This window comes from Procambarus clarkii, chromosome 48 (assembly GCF_040958095.1).
Source record: "Procambarus clarkii isolate CNS0578487 chromosome 48, FALCON_Pclarkii_2.0, whole genome shotgun sequence".
NCBI classification, from domain to species: Eukaryota; Metazoa; Arthropoda; class Malacostraca; order Decapoda; family Cambaridae; genus Procambarus; species Procambarus clarkii.
Genome location: NC_091197.1, coordinates 27108333 through 27130026, shown reverse-complemented (window position 1 = coordinate 27130026; position 21694 = coordinate 27108333). Strand labels below are relative to the sequence as shown.

Sequence of the window (21694 nt, the reverse complement as noted above, 5' to 3'; positions counted from 1 at the left end):
GAACCGAAGGGGCCACCACAAACCGGGAAGAGAGAAAGACAGCACCTGGTCCAACAACCAGAATGGCTCAGGCGACGCATGACCAGCAGGCTGAAGTCGAGATAACAGCCTGCAACCCCTTCGACCCAAAGCGACACACGCCCGACTAGGCCCAGGAACATTCACGAGGAAGTGTGCAGCCAGGACCCTGTTCGACCATCAAAAGCCCTGTGCCCGATTGTCAGCCCAGGACATGTTACTGAAGACGGCAGCAAGTGCAGCAAACTTATGAACGTCATGGGCACGGGGATCGACCGCAGGCTGGCTAGACCGAATAACCCTGTGGACAACCTGAGAGACCCGAACCTGGGAACAGAGAAGAAGGGAAACCGGATCAACCCAAAGCACATTCCCGGCCACAGAGGCTGTGGCGTGCAAATAACAACGGAGAACTGCAACTGGACACAATGCATGATGCACCCCCAGCCTGACCAACCAAGCATCAACAACCCTAGGACCCCTTTGGAATGCAGCGGTCTCATTCTTCGCCAGAAAAGGAGATGGTTGCAAACGAATAAACCTATCACCTTGACCAAAAGAGCAGAAACCCCTGTGCTAGAGGAGAGCATGAAGCTCCCCGATCCGACCCCCCCAGAGACTAATCCAACAAGAAAAGAGCTTTGGAAAAAAAGCCTGAACAGAAGGGGCCATAACAAACTGAGGAGAAGATAGATAAGAAAGGACCCTTACAAAGTAAAGGTGGGAAGATACATCTCATATGTACAAAGTAAAGGGGAAAAGATACATATGTACAAAGGGAAAAGACATCCTTTGATTACAAAATAAGAGGGACAGGACATATTCTGTGAGTACAAAGTAAGGGGGGAGGGGGAAAAACACATCCTGAGAGTACAAAAGGGAAAAGGCACATCATGATAAAAAGATAAAAATATAAATAAATAGTTAAACAAAATGTGGACAAGAACCTGGGAAGGACAAAATAAAAAATAGTGGCATCTTCTGGGAACATGTGTACATGAATAATGAAAGAAAGGAAAGATGGGTAATGTGATCAGTGGGTATTTTTAGTGAATTAATATCAGGATGATAATCCATGAAGAAATTAGATGTATAGAGTAATTTTAAAATTCTGAAGGGTGGAATTATTGTGAGATACAAATGTGAATACACTTAGTTTTGTTGGTGCAAGAAAGTAAGATTTACTACTAGAAGATAAAGGTTGTGACATAGGCAAGAGAGTAAGATTTACTACTAGACGACAAAGGTTGTGACATAGGCAAGAGAGTAAGATTTACTACTAGAAGACAAAGGTTGTGACATAGGCAAGAGAGTAAGATTTACTACTAGAAAACAAAGGTTGTGACATAGGCAAGAGAGTAAGATTTACTACTAGAAGACAAAGGTTGTGACATAGGCAAGAGAGTAAGATTTACTACTAGACGACAAAGGTTGTGACATAGGCAAGAGAGTAAGATTTACTACTAGAAAACAAAGGTTGTGACATAGGCAAGAGAGTAAGATTTACTACTAGAAGACAAAGGTTGTGACATAGGCAAGAGAGTAAGATTTACTACTAGAAAACAAAGGTTGTGACATAGACAAGAGAGTAAGATTTACTACTAGAAAACAAAGGTTGTGACATAGGCAAGAGAGTAAGATTTACTACTAGAAGACAAAGGTTGTGACATAGGCAAGGGATCAGTGGCTAAGTTAAAATGCGTAAAAAGCAGCAAAAGTAAATTAAATATTGTACAGTATGTGGAGAAATTACAGTATTGTATTCTGTATTAATAAATTGGAGATAAAGGAATAAGATGATTGTATATTTATCAAAGATGTTTGAAAAGTGTCATTGTATCACTGTACAAAGAGCCAACATTGAAGTGCATGCATGCCATTTACGAAGCTGAAGGGATAACTAGAAACTATACAGGATGGTTGGAATGGAGGAATGTTTTCAAGTCCAGCAAAAAGTCATATGAATGCAGTTACAACAACATAACTGCAAGTTAGCTTGTATCTGCAGGCACTAGCAATGCTCTCTTCTGACATGGTAGGGATTCTTAATCATCTTATACATTTGTCATCCAATACATTGGTCTTCCTCTAACAATCTTTTCTGCCAGGAGTCGTCACAGATGCTGCCTCGTCAAACCGGTTCTCACACACATGAACTCTAGTCCTGGCTTTATTGTTGTTGATTCTTGCCTTTCTCAGTACACACTTCTGCATTCTAGTGTTGTAGTCTTCTTAACAAAGGTCATCTAACTTAGCTTTAGCCCCTCTAGGATCTCTTCTCTCTCTTCTGTTGCTATCTTCTTTATTGTTATTTCACCACTTTATTTTCACCGCTAGGCCTTCTGCAGTTTTCATTATACTGAACCTATTAACTCCTATGGTATACTTCTTACCTTCTCACCTCTCGCCTCACAATCTTATCGTATATATTGACTTTCTCTACCACCAATCTTTCTGTACGACTTGACGATGGTCCAGGACATAGCAAAAGGTCGTCACTTCCTTCATTTTCCGATGTGTGGGTTGGGTGTTTAACCCTTCAGCTGCACGAATCATACAGAGTCATGCCGTGTCTGACCCCATGCCTCGGTCCACCAGCTCACAGCACCACCATGAAGCTTATGCCTACAGCATCACTTAATTATGAAGAAATAAGGAACTGCAGTTATTTTGCAATAATAGTGTTAGAGAAGATCCCGACTGTGATATAGACTATGTACAAGGTTCAGATATCATTAATCTAATCATATAACCATGCTCATTGTTGACGACCTGAACATTATGTCATGAGACGTCATTCTTCTCATATCCTTGTCGTCTTGGCCGCGATGTTGGGTGACTTGGTATGCTTCACCTGTCCCTGTTATGCCTGGCTGACATCAGCCGTCTTGTGTTGCCCGAGCTGGTTTTAGCGGTCTGTCTAATTACCTAAAGCTATCCAAAGTCACTCAAAACCACCCAAAGCTTCCTGGCATTACGTTAGTAATGAATAAATATGATATATTTACTCATTATAATGTTGGTGCTGAATGTAGAACATGGAAAAACATATTTTTACTCTGAAAAAGTATCATTTCATAACAAAAAATAAACGAAAATAAGCTGCTGGTGAGGCCAAAGCAAGTCAAAGGTCCAAGCGGCAATGTTGTGGAGCGACTTATCCAAGACACACTGTTGAGTACAGGTTATATTAACTTTAGCTTGGATAGATTAGGTTTAGTTAGGTTAGGTTAGGTTTTGTTAGGTTATGTTTTGTTAGCTTCTGTTTGGGTAGGTAGGTTAGGTTTGGTAGGTACAGGAGGCTGATATGCCAGCAAATATTCTTTAGGCAATAATGTGACTTGGATAAGTCGCTCCACAACATTGTCGCTTGGACCGTCGACTTACTTTGACGTCACCAGCAGCTTATTTTCGTCTAATTTCGTTATGAAATGATACTTTTTCAGAGTAAAAATATGTTTTTCCATGTTCTACATTCAGTACCAACATTATAATGAGTAAATATATCATATTTATTCATTACTAACGTAATGCCAGGAAGTTTTGGGTGGCTTTGATTGGCTTTGGGTAATTAGACAGACCCGGTTTTAGTGTTGACTGTCTGTTGCTTCCAGCTATTGTTGCCTGTTTTTCCAATTCTGGACACAACATTTTGGACTAGTTTTTCAGGGACCGTTAATACAACAGAAGTTATCATGGAGGTCAAGAGATAGACAACAATTTTAATGTAAAAACATAAATGCACTACAACTGGGAAACTAAATAAACCACATGGCATACCTGTGTTTGACGTCCAACAGGGATCCTCCTTTTAGCAATCTCTATAAATTACAAATGAACATCATTTTCTTTAAAATGTAAACGTGTGGGCACTAAAGGAGCCGTATGTCACACCTGTGTTTGATGATGTCCAGCAGAGATCCGCCACCTAGCAGCTTCAGCACCAACCACAGCTCCTCCTTCACTACGAATGATGTGTAATACGTTACCACATTCTCATGGTGACAAAGAGACATCGCTTGGATTTCCTTCTGCAGAAGGAATATCAGTAATTTATATTAATAATATTATTTAAAATTATTGTATATAAAATATAATAAAAAACAAGCACCGATTGTAATGAAATGGTAATTACTGGGGTGGCCCTGAAGGCTCCCTGAATCTATCATAGACTGATCAGTGCCATACTACAAGGTACCGTCAGTGGAAGAGATATATTGGCCTACCAGGGACCACTATCACAACCTGGTCCCCTCAGAGAATTGCAGGGAGCAATGGCATATGAGCACTTCACATTTAAAGTTAATCATAATTGCCAATAACTTGTAAAATATAGGTATGAATATGTGTATAAATACACACACACACACACCATGTATTTATTCACACTAATTTATATATACGCCTAAATATAAGCCTAAATTTTATAACTGGACACAACACGCATTTTGCCAGAAATATATAATGGCAATCCCTCATTTGCTGCTGATCAAATTTCAGTGGCTCCTAGTATGACCGCCCTGCTCGTTCATACACCGGAGGATGATGTTGCAAGATATGGTCCTCATATTTTTACTAAGGCCCTAGAAGAAAAGTGAGGGACTCAGAATTATTTTCAAACATGGGGGATTGTTACTAAAGCCTGAGGAAGCAACTGTGAGCCCCATGCCTGTGCAAGACTTTTAAATCTTTTCCCTACTACTTCATATGATGGGAGGCACAGGCGGAGCACAATTAGGTACCCCAATCGTATGATGTAATGCACAGCTGAAGGGTTAAGGATGAGGACCACCCCAAGCAAGGAAGCCTCCTAACAGGAGAGTATCCAGAACACCCAAGGAAAGACAACCCTGTGCTTATGCAGCTCCAAGTACACTAAACTCCTGGCTCACACACCCCTGCATAAACAGCCTCAAAGGTAAAACACTACTTTATAAAACAGAAGACTAGAGCCGGAGTGACTAGGACAGCCACCAAGCACCATCAGAATAGAACCTATTGTGATGGGGCCTGGCTCACCCGGCTCCCCCCCCCCTCCTCCCCCAAAATGAGAGGGGAGGTGAGACAAAATTACCAAAATTTTAGTGGTTTGTTTTTATTGTTGGGGAGTTCTTTTGATGATTTTTGAGGCAGCCGTCTCGTTTTAACCATGCAGTTGTTTGATTTGTTTTGCCTAACTTTCTGGGTGCCTTTCCTGGTGATGACAATTATGATTAACTTTAAATGTAAAGTGTTCATAGGTCATGTTCCCTAAACACACTGATGGGGGCCAGGTTTTGGCTCGTGATCCCCCCAGGAGGCCAATAGAACTCTGCGACTGATGGCACCTTGTAGTATGGCACTCATTAGTGTGTGATACCTTCAGGGAGCCAACAGGACTCCATGCCCAAGCATGAGCGTCACAAGCATATGACACCTGGACGCAAGAATCCTACAAAGAAATCAGATAAAATGTAAAGGTTTTAACTTCAAAATGATACTTTTCTGTGGGGAGCTCCTACAGCTCTCTGGAGCTATCAGGCTAATGTGTGATATATTAGACTGGGGCATTAGTCTATGGAGTTCAACCTACTGGGGACCACGAGCCAGAACTGGTCCCCCTCAGAGAGGTTTCAGAGAGCAATGGCCCTGGAAAACCCCCCTGTGGTTGGGGTTTTTCCTTATCTGCCATCAACTGGGATTAGGCACCCACAAATGTAGGCATAACAAAACAAATCCCACATGGTGAGAAAAGGACAACAAAAAACAAAAAAAAAAGAGGCAGACGTCCCTTTAACTCCAAGGAAACAAGCAAACACCAGACTCCACTTTCTCGCCGCTTGTCCGCTCAGCCCTCCCCTCCCCGCGCCAGCTACCTAGCACTCCAGTTCCCTAGGTAACGTGTTACATTACAGCGGTAATGTAACCTCTGCAGTGTTGTTGTGTGTGGGTGGCCAGGTGTCCTCATCAGTACCGAAGATGCATGACCTTAGGGGCATCCTTCCTTAGGCGCCCTATGAGAACTGCCCTTACGTGATAGGGTTGCCTTCCCTGGTGCATTTGGGACGCCATTTCCGTAGGGGTTTTTGCTGCTCGGCATTTACCCCACCCTTGGGGCCAGCTGGAGTTTTGTGGCCCTTGTTTGGCCTTGGGTATGGAGTGGTATTGTGCTGGTTAGGGCATTAATGTGTTGAGCAGCCTGTCTACCTATGCAGCGGCCAGTTCCTGTTGCCTCTGGGGACGTCGTAGTTTTGCGGGGGTTTTCTTTTGTTTTTTTGTGGTGGTGGACAGCTCTGCCCCAGAGCATCTGTTGCAGGTTTCCAGGGCTTTGGGGGGGGGGGGGGGGGAACCCACTAGCAGTTCTGGGGCTGTCTGCCCCTGCTTGCGTTTTCTGCCTTCTGGGCGGGGTTTTTTTGTCCCTCTTGTCTACTTTATTATTTCGCATTTGCTGACGTGATTTCAGATTTCTTGCATTAGCCACGTCTCCTTTTCTTATGGTGACCATTTTTTTTTCTGCGGGGTCGCTTTCCCGCCTGGCCACCAGGGCGGCACTGCGGTTTGTTTGCTTACATGTCCCTGGAAGTATGAGCTTGCATTTTGGGGGATTTTTTTTCGCCTTCGCCGAAGGTTTTATCCTCCCATTGCCGTTTCTCTGTTTTGTTCTTTCTTCTAAGGAGTTCTGCCCTTCTTCTGTTCCTCTGGGAACATTTGGGCGTTCGTTTTTTCATACAGTTTTGTGTTTTCTGTCTATGTCTTGGTCTGGGCCCTGGGGTTTGGGCCCAGTGTCCCTGGTTGTTTGCTATGCTTGCTCCTCATGCCTTTTTATCACTCTTGTTTTCAGTCTGTTTCTGGCTGTTTCACAAGGGGTACAGTATTGGTGATGTGTTTATGTGTTTTGCCCTTCCTCTCTGTGGTGCATTTCTGCTGGCAAATGTGGTGGTTTGGGCTTCCCCCGGGTTTGATTCCGGAATCCTTTGGACTTTTCGGTTTCATTCCAGAGCTTTTCTTCCTCTCAGGTCCCCTTTGGGGGTTCTGGAGGCCCTTGGTTACCTCTTGTGCGCCCCAGGTCTTCCTCTTCTGGAGTTCCGGGGTCTTCCTGGCTTGCAGACTAAGCTCTTCTTGGATCATGGACCGTGTTTCGTGATCGTGCTGGGGCTTCGGCTTTTGTTGTCGAGGTGGGCCTTTGATGCAGATTTTGTGCTAGTGCATCCTCCGGTGCCTTCATTTCTGGCCAGTGCGGTGCTCACTCTGCTTGCCAGTCGGCTTCTTGCCTTTTTCTTTTTCTTTTTTCTTTCCAAATTTTTTGTTTTCTCTCGGAGGGGGCACCGGTCCGGTCGCTGTTAACAGGGCGATGAGGGGGGGGGGGAGAGGCAGCTCGGTCTGTTTGCTCACGCTTGGTCCCATGATCCGTGGGCATTTTCGGCTCTGTCATCCGGCCTATGGTGGCGTTAGGTGGCTGTTACTTCTTCGGGGGATTCGGGGCTGGTGGGGCAGGCTTCTTTCCTTGCGCTTCGTCAGGTCATCATGGAGTGGGTATGCTTGGGCGTGGTCGGAACGACCCCCTCCCTCAGGTGGGTTTCCCGCCTGTTTCCAGTGCCAAAATGGGACTGTGAATCTGAGGTTCTTTCTGAACTTGTCCTGTCTGAACCCCTGGATTCCTTGCCCCTCCTTTCGGATGGCCACTCTGTCTCGGGTCCTGCTTCTTTTGGAACCAGATGTGAGGATAATGTCCCTGGATCTCATAGACGTGTATTGGCACATTCCGATTCGTCTGAGGTTCACAGACTGGTTAGGTCTCGTGGTGGAGCATCAGGCTTACTGCTTTCGTTGCCTTTAGGCTTGAATCTGGTACCTTCCGTATTCGCACATCTCAACCAGTTCATGGTGACTTGTCTATGTCTGTTAGGGGTTCGAATCCTGGTCTACCTCGATGACTGGCTGGTGTGGGCTCTCAATCGGTCCGCTTGTTTGCTTGCCAGGGGTCTGGTTCTTTCCCAGCTCACCGGGTTCGGGTTCCTGGTGAACTTTAGGAAGTCCAGTCTGGTTCCGTCCCAGGTTCGGACCTGGCTGGGTCTTGTTTGCGACTCTTGAACCGCTTCCATGTATTCACCTAGTTGTGCTTGCGGGGGTTGAGCTCTGGCTCTTTCAGTCCGCCTCTCAACTGTCAATCAACTTTTTTTTTTTTCACACACGTACACACACCCAGGAAGCAACCCAAAGCAGCTGTCTAACTCCCAGGTACCTATTTACTGCTAGGAAACTGGGGCATCAGGGTGAAAGAAACTCTGCCCATTTGTTTCTGCCGGTGCCGGGGATCGAACCAGGACCCTTAGGACTACAAACCCGAGCACTGTCCACTCAGCCACCAGCCCCATGTCTCTCCCTCCGGAAGCGCTGCTGAGATTGCAGCCCCGCCTTCGGCTTTTCTGAGGGGCATTCTGGGTCTCTCGGCGGTTGCTGCGTTGCCAACTTCTTCTTCTGGGTTTCCGGAATTCAGTGCCATGGCGCCTACCTGAGCCCTCGCTCTATGTGTTCACGGACACGTCGTCTCTTGGCTGGGGCTTTGTGACCAGTGCTCGCAAGGCCAGCCAATGGCTATGGGGGTTCGTCCTACCGTCTGGCTTACAGAACGGTGTGGGAGTTCACGGCGGTTTGGATGTAGCTTCGGAGGGTTCGGCTTGCTTGAGGTTCGACCATCTGGCTCCATTTGGACTCTTTTCCGGTGGTTCATTGCCTGAACAACGAGGGTTCTCTTTGGTCCTTGCCTCTTTGGGGCTGGCCTCTTCGAGTAGCTCGTCTGCTGGATTCTCGGGTTTGGCTCTCCATGCGGTTCATATTCGGGAAGTGTCCAATGTCCTGGCGGATGGTCTGTCTCGGTTCATTCCACTGTTCACAGAATGGACGGTCGATGCCGATTCCTTCCGTTGGCTCTGCCGGACATACGAACTCCTGAACGTGGACCTTTTCGCATCCCTGTGGTCTCAGCATCTCCCGATCTATCTAGCGACCTTTCCCAACTGCGAGGCTGTCGCTGTGGACGCCTTTTGGCAGGACTGGCTGAAGTGGGGTTACCTGTTTACCTGTACCCCTTCCGCCCCGGTCCAGCTGTTGCTTCGGGTTCTGGCTCGGTTGGAGTCCTACCAAGGAAGAGTAGTCTTCATGGACCCTTTGTGGCTGGCCCAGCCTTTGTTCCAGGCGCTGCTTGTTCGGTGTGCAAACCTGGGACATTTTCCACAATTCCGTCTCTCCAGCAGGTCGGATCGGATCAGACCGGACCGGTATGAGGCTGGTTCAGTCTTCTCCCCCGCTCTTCGCATCTGGTCTTTTTGACGAGGGTTTATCACCATTTGTATGGTGATCAGGTGGTTTCGTTCATGGTGTCCCACCTGAGAGATTCATCTCGGCGACAGTATGAAGTTTCCTGGCGTTCTTTCCACCATATCCTCTCTCTTTGTAGGTTGTCTTCTATTTTTGATCAGGTTTTCTTGTCCTTTCCATCTTGGCATTTTCAGGACTATCATTTAATACTTAATAATGCTGTCACCTTGTATCATGCGGAGCTGGCGGAGCAGCTCCAGCTTGCATTCGGGGTAGATGTCACTTCTGCCTCGTTTTGTAAACTTTCTTGTTCTTTGTTTCACCTCTGGCCTGCTCATGGTTGTTACACCTCCGGCCTGCTCATGTGTTGCCTGAGCCGTTCTGGTCCTTGGACAGGGTGCTCTCTTCTCTTTCCTCTCCTCGGTTTGTGGTGGCCCCTTCGGTTCAAGATTGTTTTTCCAAGGCTTTCTATTGGCAATGGCTTCTGGGGGTCAAGTTGATGAGCTTCATGCTCTCTTCCGGCGCAAGGGTTTTCTGCTCTTTCAGTCCTGGTGTCGGTTTGTTCAGCCACAGCCTTCTCCTTCTTTTCTGGCAAAGATCGAGACAGCTGCTTTCCGGGGGGTCATTGGGTCATTGATGTTTGGTTGGTCAGGCCGGGGGTAATTATCTAATTGCAGTTACAGGATGAGAGCTATGCTCGTGGTGTTCCATCATCCCAGCACATCATGGGTGCATCATGTGTTGTGTTCAGTTGCGTCTCTTCGCCATTATCTGCGTGGTTCGGCTTCGGTGACTGGGGATGCGCTTTGGGTTGATCCGGTTTCCCTCGTTCCCTGTTCCAGGGCTCAGGTCTCCCAGGTCATTGGCAGGGTTATTAAGTCTAGCCAGCCTGCAGTCTATCCTCTTGCCCATGATGTTAGGAATTTGGCTGCTTCGGCTGCCGTGTTTGCCAACATGTCTAAGGTTGATATTTGGGCACGGGGATTTTGTAGGTCTAACAGGGTCCTGGCCGCCCATTCTTTGGTTAACGTTCCTGCTCCTGGGTGTTCCTGTGTTGCTTTGGGTCACAGGTTGCAGCCAGTTGTCTTGACTTTGCGTGTGTGATGGGTGCCTCCTGGGCAAGTCCCTCTTTTCCTTATCTTTGAGTATGTATCTCCAGGGAACTGTCGGGGTTCCCCACAGAAAACCAGCATTGAATGTAATGAAACGCAATTTTCTGAGTGAGACCCGGAGGCTCCCTGGCAACCCTCCCTCCCTCTGGTCGGTGGTTTTTCACGTTATTTGATGCTTAGCTTCCGAACAAGAGTGCTAGGTAGCCAACGTGGGGAGGGGAGGGCTCCACAGACAAGCGGCACGGTAGTGGTGTGTGACATTTGCTTGTCTGCTTGTTTCCTTGGGATTGGAGAGAGTTCTACCTCTCTTTTCCATTTTTATTGTCCTTTTCTTACTATGTGGGGTTCGTTTTGTTATGCCTACCTTTCTGGGTGCCTAACCCTGGTTAATGGTAGCTAAAGGAAACCCTCAACCACAGGAGGGCTTTCCAGAGCCATTGCTCCCTGAAACCTCTCCGAGAGCTAGCCCGATAGCTCCAGGGAGCCTCTGGGGCTCACCCAGACAATGACATTTCATGACATTCAATGCTGGTTTTATGAATAACTTGGAAAGAAGATGAATAGATTACAGTTCAATATTGCTTTCTGAGGGGAGCCCCGTCGGCTCCCTGGAGCTATCCCAGGCTGATATGCTAATGTCAGACTTTGGCATCAGTCATGTGTATGGAGTTCTTAGGCCTACCGGGGACCACGGCCAGAACCGGGCCCCCTCAGAGAGGCAAGGGGAGCAATGGCCTATAGAAGCCCCCGTGTGGTTGGAAGCATTCTATGTCTGCCATCGACTGGAACAGGCACCCAGAAAGGTAAGCGCCTCAAAACAAATCCCTATTCTGGTTAAAATTGCTACCAAAAGCTGAACTAGTGGATAGAACTTCCCAACCGAAAACAAGCAAACTAGTGTGACGTCACACACCGCCGCGCCGCTGTCTGCGCAGCTCCCCCCTCCCCGGGAGGGGGAAGGGGGAGCCCCAGACCCTCCACGCCGGCTACCCACACCTCAGTTCTTGAGGCTGATGCTATAGGCGATGGTCGTGTGCTCTGGCTCCGGAGTCGCTACTGCACTGTGCTTTGCGTGTGGTGTTGGTTTTGTGGGTGCGAGAACCAGGAGTTATCTTCAGTACTCGGGCTGCATGCGCCTAGGGCTGCCTTCCCTAGGTGCCCTGTAAGTACTGCCCTTGGGGCTTGGGGCCACCTTCCACAGGCTCCTCGGGGTCTGCCTCTGCTGGTCTGTTTTACCTTTCAGTTTTTCGGCCGCCTGTTGGGCTCTTGGGTGTTCTGTTCTCCCTTGTTACCGGCAGGTAAGAGGCAGTTTGCACTGGTAGGGGCACAGGGTGCTGCGCAGCTTGTATTCCCGACATCGCGGCCGGCTCTGTTCCTTGGGGTTCGCTGTCCTCTTGCGGGGTTTTCTTTTTCTTTTTCTTTTTGCCTGGTGGGGGGTTCTGTCATTTTATTCAGTTTGTTTTTGCCCTTCCACTGTTCTCCTCGGTGGCGCCCCCTGCTAGGTCCCCGTGAGTGTACACGTCCCTGGGGTTCAGCTATAGAAGTTTGTTTGGTAGTTTTGGGTGCCGGTTTGCAGCACCCTGCCTGGGACTACCTGAGCGCGAGTCCTCTTAAAGTAAATGCTCAGGACCTAGGGGGCGTGTGGGTCCGATGGATGTGACCTCGGAGTTCCCACTCGCTGTGTGCGAGTTTGAGGGTTGCTCGGTCCCCTTGTCTCAGGGGGACCCTCATTGTTTTTGCCTCTGCCACGCTGCCTGTTGGGTCGGTGATACTTTCGACCCCGAGTCCTGTGAGTGTTGCTGCTTGCTTGTGACTCAATTTACCCAATCCTCTGATGATTCTATTCGGGTACAGGCGGCGCATGCGTTGCAGTCTAGGTTTCGTCTGTTGCAACACGCTCGGTTGGTTACTCACCCGGATGCCCCGGGGCTGCCCCACTTTGCTTTTCGAGACCCGGACTTGGGGGGTGGGGGTCGCTTCAATCCTGGTTCAGTCCGCACCTCCTCGTCCTTCCCCTTCTGTTCGTTCTGGTTTCCCCCACTCCCTGCTTCCGGCCCCGAAGCGTCTGAGGGTTTCAGGGTCGGAGCAGGGGTTACTTGATCTTGAGACTCGGGCAGCTTCGGGGGGTGCCCCTTCCGGGGGGGCGGCAGAGGCATTCGAGTCTTGTCTCCCGGCCGAAGCTTCTGGATCTGACCAGTGGCCCCCCCCCTCCTCCAACTTTTCCGGCTGCTCCGTCCTTGTCTTGTGGGGTCGGGGCTTGGGGAGAGGACTTGGCCTCTTGTCCTGTGATGAAGGACCTCGAGGCTGGGGAGGGGCTGACTTGGGGGCCTTGGGCCCCGCTGGACCCCGCCTGGGTTTTTCTTCCCTCTGAGCGGGGCTTATTGTTACAAGGAGTGGGGTTTTCTTCCCCCCCCCCCCCCCTCTGCGTACGAGTTGGATTTGGTGTCGGCCCCTCCCCGGGTTCGGTTCCGTGTTCCCCCGGGTACGTCGGTTCCGTCCTTCCGGAGGTTTTCGGCTTATCGCATCCAACCTGGTGTGGTACGAGCGGCCTTTGCAGCTTACCTCCTGCATGACCCGGATTATGCCTCAGAAATGGATCCATCCGAATTCAGGTTTGGGACTTTGTTCCCTTTCTGGCTCCGTTACGAGGTTCCGGAGTCGTCCTGGCTAGCAGACTGCCCCTTGTTTGTTCTGGATTCCTGGCATTTCTTCTGTCGTTCCCGCACGCTGGAGTGGCGGGAAGCTTCCACGGTGCTTCAGGTTTTCCTGAACTTGAAGGTGAGCTTGAGTACCTGAATGAGTGCTTGTTTGCCCCTGCCCTTCCCCGCGATGTGGGCGTTATTCAGCTCCATGTACAGGTTCCCACCCTTTCGGCGGCACTCGTTGCGGAGGACTTGCGCGCCCGGGGCCTTTTGGCTACGGCCTTGCGGTTCTTTTCCCTCCTGGAGCTGTCTTCGGATTGGCTCGTGGAGGATGTGAGGACGCTTGGGTCCGTCCCGGAGTCCAGCACCTTGTCCTCGGCTGGGCGTTCGTCAGCTGCCTTGTTGAAGCTGTTCACGCCGATTTTGCGGGATGTGGTTTCCCCTGTTTTATGCTTCCCGCCTCGCGTGTCGGCAGACAGTGCTGGGTTCCTCCGTGGAATCTGCTTGGGCTCTGGCTCTTAGGCGTTCTTCACCTTTTTGTCCTCTTCTGTTTGAGGAGTCGGCCGTGATGCAGTTTATTCAGGCGGCGTTGGCGGCTTGTCGTCCGATGTCGGACTTGTTGGTTTTCCGGGGGTCCCGGGGTGGGTCTTCCCGGAAAGGTCGTGCCAGGGCTCTGGGTTCCTCTCGTCGTGGTAGGCCTCTGGAGTCAGGTTCGGGTTTGGCTCCTCCTGTGGACCCTCTCTCGTCCGGTCGGCGCGGTGTTCGCTATGTGCGGGGTTCTGGGTCTCGTAAGGGTCGCCGGCCCTTTCGCGGTTTACCCCATTGACGGGGCGATGGAGGGGCGGCTTGCACTGTTCGCCCGCGCCTGGTCCCACGATTCGTGGGCCTTTCGGGTCGTGTCTCGCGGCCTGCGGTGGCGTTGGGTGGCACCTCTTCCCCATGGGGGGGTCGGGGCTGGCAGGGCAGGTTACGCTCTGTCGAGTCGTCTTGGAGTGGGTATGCTTGGGCGTCGTCGAAACGGCGTCGTCCCTCAGATGGGTTTCCCGTCTGTTTCTGGTTCCGAAACGGGACTGCGCGGACCTGAGGTTCGGCTCCTCTTGGAGCCGGGAGCTTGGATGGTGTCCCTGGACCTCCGGGACGCTTATTGGCATGTCCTGATTCATCCACGGTTCAGGGACTGGCTCGGTTTTGTTGTGGGGCGTCTGAGTTACCGCTTTCGTTGTCTCCCGTTCGGGTTGAACCTGGCACCTTGCGTGTGAACACGCCTTACACGGGTTGTGGTGGCTCGTTTGCATCTCCTAGGTTACCTGGTTGATGGGGTTCTGGGATTTCTTCTACTCCCCAAGCCCGGCCCGAGGCCAGGCTTGACTTGTGAGAGTTTGGTCCACTAGGCTGTTGCTTCGAGCGGCCCGCAGGCCCACATACCCACCACAGCCCGGTTGGTCCGGCACTCCTTGGAGGAATAAATCTAGTTTCCTCTTGAAAATGTCCATGGTTGTTCCGGCAATATTTCTTATGCTTGCTGGGAGGACGTTGAACAACCGCGGACCTCTGATGTTTATACAGTGTTCTCTGATTGTGCCTATGGCACCTCTGCTCTTCACTGGTTCTATTCTACATTTTCTTCCATATCGTTCATTCCAGTACGTTGTTATTTTACTGTGTAGATTTGGTACTTGGCCCTCCAGTATCTTCCAGGTGTATATTATTTGATATCTCTCTCGTCTTCTTTCTAGTGAGTACATTTGGAGGGCTTTGAGACGATCCCAATAATTTAGGTGCTTTATTGCGTCTATGCGTGCCGTATATGTTCTCTGTATTCCCTCTATTTCAGCAATCTCTCCTGCTCTGAAGGGGGAAGTGAGTACTGAGCAGTACTCAAGACGGGACAACACAAGTGACTTGAAGAGTACAACCATTGTAATGGGATCCCTGGATTTGAAAGTTCTCGTAATCCATCCTATCATTTTTCTGGCTGTCGCAATATTTGCTTGGTTATGCTCCTTAAATGTTAGGTCGTCAGACATTATTATTCCCAAATCCTTTACATGCTGCTTTCCTACTATGGGTACATTTGATTGTGTTTTGTACTCTGTATTATGTTTAAGGTCCTCATTTTTACCGTACCTGAGTACCTGGAATTTATCACTGTTAAACATCATGTTATTTTTTGATGCCCAGTCGAAAACTTTATTAATATCAGCTTGAAGTTTTTCAATGTCCTCAGCCGAGGTAATTTTCATACTGATATTTGTGTCATCTGCAAAGGATGATACGAAGCTGTGACTTGTATTTTTGTCTATATCTGATATGAGAATAAGGAAAAGCAGCGGTGCAAGGACTGTACCCTGAGGTACAGAGCTTTTAACTGCACTTGCACTAGATTTTATATGGTTGACCGTTACTCGCTGAGTCCTGTTTGACAGAAAACTGAGTATCCAGCGTCCTACTTTACCGGTTATTCCCATTGACTTCATTTTGTGTGCTATCACGCCATGGTCACATTTATCGAAAGCCTTTGCGAAGTCCGTGTATATCACATCAGCATTCTGTTTTTCTTCTAATGCCTCAGTGACTTTGTCGTAGTGCTCAAGTAGCTGTGAGAGGCACGATCTTCCCGCTCGAAATCCATGTTGGCCTGGGTTGTGAAGGTCATTGGTCTCCATGAAATTGGTGACCTGACACCTAATCACTCTCTCAAATACTTTTATGATGTGCGATGTTAGTGCAACTGGTCTATAACTGAACTGGTGTTCGGGTGTTGGCCTACCTCGACGACTGGCTGGTTTGGGCTCCCAGCCGGTCAGCTTGCTTGCTAGCCAGGGATTTGGTTCTTTCCCAGCTTGCCGAGTTCGGGTTCTTTGTGAACTGGAGGAAGTCCCATCTGGTTCCCTCTCAGGTTCGGACTTGGCTGGGTCTCGTCTGGGACTCTCGAACCGCCTCCTTGTCTCTCCCTCCGGAGTCTCTCCTGCGGCTGCGGTCCCGCCTTCGTCTGTTTCTGGAGGGCCCTCGGGTCACCCGGCGGTTGCTTGAGGGGCTGCGCGAGAGCCTGAACTTCGCGATGGTGGTCTACCCGTCGGGTCGGGTTTGGCTTCGACAGCTGTTCTGGTTCCTTCGGGGTTCCCCCTTCCGCCTCTCTCGCGATCGCAGAGTTCGACCCCCGGGAGCCTTGCGTCAGTTGCTGCGTCACCGGCTTCCTCTTCGGATTTTTCGGGGCTCAGTGCCTTGGCGCCTACCCGAGCCCTCGCTCGATGTGTACACGGATGCGTCGTCTCTCGGCTGGGGTTTTGTGACCAGTGCTCACCAGGCCGGCCAGGGGCGTTGGGATCCGTCCTTCCGTCGAGCTCACAGCACGGTGCGGGAGTTCGCAGCAGTGTGGTTTGCTCTGGGGAGGATTCGGGTGGCCCGCGGATCGACGATTCGGCTCCATTCGGACAAACACTCCGGTGGTTCATTGCCTGAACCGCGGGGGTTCGATGCGGTCCTTGTCTCTTTGGGGTTGGTCACTTCGGGTGACTCGTCTGCTGAGTTCTCGGGGTTTGGCTCTCCTGGCGGTTCACGTACGGGGCGTGTCCAACATCTTGGCCGACGCCCTGTCTCGCTTCGTTCCCCTCTCCACCCAAATAGAGGTCTTGGTCTGATATTCGGGCGCGGGGATTTTGGCGGTCGAACAGGGTCCTGGCTACTCGTTACCTTGTGAATGTCCCTGGGCCCCGTCGGGCCTGTGTTGCTTTGGGTCGGCAGATGGAGCTAGTTGTGTCGGCTTCGAGTTGAGGAGTGAGCGACGACCGCCTTCCGGGTAAGTCCCTCTTTTTCCGTCTGTGGGTAGTTAGCTCCAGGGAGCCGACGGGGCTCCCCCCAGAAAACCAGCGTTGAATGTAATGAAACGCCATTTTCTGGGTGAGTCCCGGAGGCTCCCCGGCATCCCTCCCTCCCTCCGGTCGGCAGTTTTTCGCGTTTTTGACATCCAGCCTCAAGAACTGAGGTGTGGGTAGCTGGGCGTGGAGGGTCTGGGGCTCCCCCTTCCCCCTCCCGGGGAGGGGGGAGCTGCGCAGACAGCGGCGCGGCGGTGTGTGACGTCACACTAGTTTGCTTGTTTTCGGTTGGGGAGTTCTATCCACTAGCTCGGCTTTTGGTAGCAATTTTAACCAGAATAGGGGTTTGTTTTCAGGCGCTTACGTTTCTGGGTGCCTGTTCCGGTCGATGGCAGACATAGAACGCTTCCAACCACACTGGGGCTTCTATAGGCCATTGCTCCCCTTGCCTCTCTGAGGGGGCCCGGTTCTGGCCGTGGTCCCCGGTAGGCCTAAGAACTCCATACACATGACTGATGCCAAAGTCTGACATTAGCATATCAGCCTGGAATAGCTCCGGGGAGCCTCCGAAACTCACCCAGAAAATGGCGTTTCATTACATTCAACGCTGGTTTTTTGCATTCATCTATCTCTACTCTCATTTCATAACAGAGAAGTATATACTTGTGCAATGGTGGTCATGCATTAGTCAATTCTCTCTCTTCTTTTCTTTTCTGTTCAACTAATTAATGTAGTTCTTACTTTTTTATAATACCTAATAACCTTATGAATACAATCTTAAGGAAGTCTGTATTACTCACCAATAATTCATCCATACTCGTATTCCATTTTTCGAGGTTTATTCTCTTGATGGCACATTTTTCGCTGCGAGGAATACATAGCGCAGAGTGTACAACTGCTGTGGCTCCAATACCTGCATCAAAGTAGACATATCTAAGTGGTAGAATAGAAGTCTTGTGCTGCTACACAATACCAACACAAAACCTACCTACGTACTGTACTTAAGATAACAAAGATAAAAAGTAATGAATCAACTTGCTAAGACCTCTGTGGTGACAAACAAATTTCTCAACAAATGTATGCTAAAATCTCAACTGAGTACAATGTAAGGAGAATATACTGATGACTAAAGGTGATGGAAAATGAAACTTTTAAGGAGGAAAGGTTTGATGTGCCAGATCCATGAGAGGAGGATGCCAGAATGAGAAATGGAATGGAATATGGCTTGAGAGTGAGAGAAAACCAAAAAAGTACACTTTTAATAAATTAACAGTGCCCAATACCAGTTATCATGAGGATAAATTAACAGTGCCCAATACCAGTTATCATGAGGATAAATTAACAGTGCCCAATACCAGTTATCATGAGGATAAATTAACAGTGCCCAATACCAGTTATCATGAGGATAAATTAACAGTGCCCAATACCAGTTATCATGAGGATAAATTAACAGTGCCCAATACCAGTTATCATGAGGATAAATTAACAGTGCCCAATACCAGTTATCATGAGGATAAATTAACAGTGCCCAATACCAGTTATCATGAGGATAAATTAAAGACTTTTCGAGAGGTAGTTCAAAGTGCTTGAATTTTAAATTCAAATCTGTCATTGTGGAGGCAGACATGAGATAAATTTTTAGTTAATTCAGGAGAGTGATATTTATTTATTGAAATATTTACAAGAATTACATGATGGTATACACAGTGTCCCAGAAAATAATAGTTGTAATTTGAAAGAGACATGTAATGAAACTAAATAATGTTCAGGTAGGTATTACTTATACATTACCGTTCATAATTTTAACGACGACGATATACAAAGAAGACATGTGACTGAAGAATAGGTAGAAACTTAACAAGATGCTTGTGGAATGATGCATATCATTGTATGTGGTGCAAATGCAAGAGAAACAAAGAATTACACTTCATAGTTCTGTTACAAGTGTTATGGAATCTTACGTACAATGTAAAATATCCCCCCTAATGCAGACAAGTCAAAGTGACAAGATGAGTTGGGGGAAAGAAAAATGTTGATTCTGTGGATATAAAATGAAGGAGAATGTGGAAAAAAGGGAGTTTGATGAGAGTAAGGGACAGGCTTGTGAAAAATTATTTAGCCTAAGCAAAACAAAAACTAGCATGAAACTACTAGAAAAGTAAACAAAGTTAACACTTTCGCGCCCCCTTCGATGGTAAAAAAAAAAGCGGTATGTGCGGGGAGCGTTTTTGCTGAGTAAGCGTAAAAACAAAAATGTGTATACTCTTTTTACTCTCCTTACCTTAGTTCTTGAGCTATGTATTTCATTTTGGTACCAACGTGTTCGCAATAAAATTCTCTAGAAGAACATCAGTAAAAAAAGTCACGAAACGTATAGGGATACCAGCACCAAATAAATAACTACGAAGATGACTCGCCGTGAGCGCCCAACAGCAACAAAATGTTTTTACTCTTGGGATTGTTATCACCTCCACACTTGTCCTACAGCGTTAATTTTGGTATCAATGGACTCGCAATGAAATTCCCAACACGGTGATATGAATATAAGCGGAGAATAATGAATGCGGCACGCCCGCAAGAGTGTGGGAAGTGGTGAAATTGTTACCCGGTATCGGTGACGGGACGACGCACGGCGCTTTGAAAGTTTATACTTATTTCACTCTCATGACATTAATTTTCTATGTACGTCATTCATTTTTGTGTCAATGTGTTCGCAATAGAATGTTCTATGAGCCCGTAGGTAAAAAAGATCAACAAAGCGTAAGATAGAATAGCGCCAAATATAAAACAACGCTGGAACATATCAGTGAGCGTCAAACACACACGAAATGTTTTTACTTTTGTTATGTTTGTCAAGTTTATACTTGTTGCACAGTTATTTTTGGTTGTACATTGATCGGAATAAAATTCCCTAAACAGACATATGCATATAATACATGATATGGGGGATGCATTACCAGTATAAACGGCTAAAGTCACCCACCTGCAACCCGTTTGGGACATAATACCATTTGATCGAAGTGGTCCACACCTTTCATGAACTTATTGTACCATGCAGCCTAGTGGTGAGAAAGAGAGCCTCATGGCGCGCAGTTTGAAACAAACTCAAAGTAAATCGGATAAAAATTGAATTTTATACAAATATTTTAAAAGAGGACATAACTTTATGTCCACTATGCGTTAGCGGTTAGCGAAACAGGACTCCTCGGTGAGTCCGGTTAGCGCGAAAGTGTTAAATATCAAAATAGGGAAGAATGTTAACTGCTAGTAAAGAAATACACAATTGGTAGAGGGGAAAGATACAGGTGTGGCTGTGATGCAGAAATAATGAAATGCAACAAGAAAAGGGAATAAAATTGGTGTGAAGAATTTGACATAAAGAATGAGAAAATAGTACAGGTACTGTACAAATATAGCAGGAAAAAAAGTGAAATGAAAAGCCTCTTCCTGAAAACTTATGAGAACAAATATAAATCACCAGGCCCTTAATGAGCATCTTTAAGGCTGAAGAAACCATTGCCAAGTGAAAAACGTATAAAGCGGGACAAGGTGGTGCTCAGAAAGGAGCACTTTATTTGACTCAACAAAATTATTTCTGTGCAAGACACCCCTCGGTAGCTTCACTAGCCTCCTTCCCTCGGTGCTATTACACAATGTGAAATAGAACCAATATAGGAGTACTTACCCTAGCCAACATCTAGACCCTTACATGTTCAGGTATTACTAATATACTTATAGACTCTAGAGTCTAGATGGCCCCTAAAATCTCTAGGCTAGCATTTCTCAACATTTTGTACCACTGTGGAATCCTTGAAATAATTTTCATGTCTCAAGAAACCCAGTTTAGGTTGCTGCAAGCACATTGCAGCAACCTAAACCTAACATGCAACGCCTGAGCCGCCTGCACCCGGATAATGTCAACAGTGGATTAGGTGAATGGAGTCAAACAAGTAACTATGCTCGTAGGACTCCGGGCCGAAGGTGTCACCGACCCAACAGGCAGCATGACGAAGGCAAAACCAACGAGCGTCACCCTGAGACAAGGGGACAGCGCAACCCTCAAACTCCCACAAGGCGAGAGGATGGATGCGATTCAGGAGTCGCATCCATCGGACCCCTTGCGCCCCCGCGGGATTTCCCAGGGCCCTTAAACTGTTTTTGCTAAGGGTAAGCCCAGGCAGGGTACTGCTAACCGGCGCCCAAGTCTACCAAACAAACTTCTAAAACTGAACCCCTGGGACGTGTCCACTCACGGGGGGCCTAGCAGTAGGTACCACTGAAAAACAAGAGGTCATGACCCTAATATGACAGGGGGCAGGGGAACAAAAGCAGACAACCCCATTAGGCACAAACAAAAATGAGAAGAAAAACCTGGCAGGAGGACAACGTACCCAGAAGGAACAGAGCCAGCTGCTGTAATAGATGAAAACTAGCTGCGCAGTACCCCGTGCCCCTACCACTGCAAAAACTACTACTTACCCAAAGGTAAACAAGGGAGGAGTAAACCGAGTAAACCCCCCAACACACCCAGGGCGGTCAATCACCAAGCAGTAAAAGACCAACAGAGGTAGACCCAAGGTGATTTTTGGAAGATAACCCTAAGCCCCAAGGGCAGTACTTACAGGGCACTCAGGGAAGGAAACCCTAAGCACATGCAGCCAGAGTACCTGTGAATATTACTCCCAGCTCACACGCCAACATAAGAGCAGTACTGGACACAAGGCACAGCACAACAAGAGAGAATCTGGAACTGGAGCCACACGACGACCGAGCTACAATCACATTAGACGAGAACTGAAGGGTGGATCGC

General features: G+C 48.2%; 1 protein-coding gene across 7 annotated transcripts in view; it reads right to left on the bottom strand.

Annotated features, from left to right (window-relative positions):
* The window catches only part of LOC138349446 (serine/threonine-protein kinase OSR1-like), a 580194-nt gene that overhangs the window by 127558 nt on the left and 430942 nt on the right, over nt 1-21694 (bottom strand). For all 7 annotated transcript variants that reach the window (XM_069302665.1, XM_069302668.1, XM_069302669.1 and 4 more), the window contains exons 3-4: nt 17685-17797; nt 3913-4049 (exon numbers count right to left, since the gene is read on the bottom strand). In XM_069302665.1, the coding sequence (XP_069158766.1) occupies nt 3913-4049; nt 17685-17797 (250 nt within the window). The remainder of the gene's footprint in view (nt 1-3912; nt 4050-17684; nt 17798-21694) is intronic.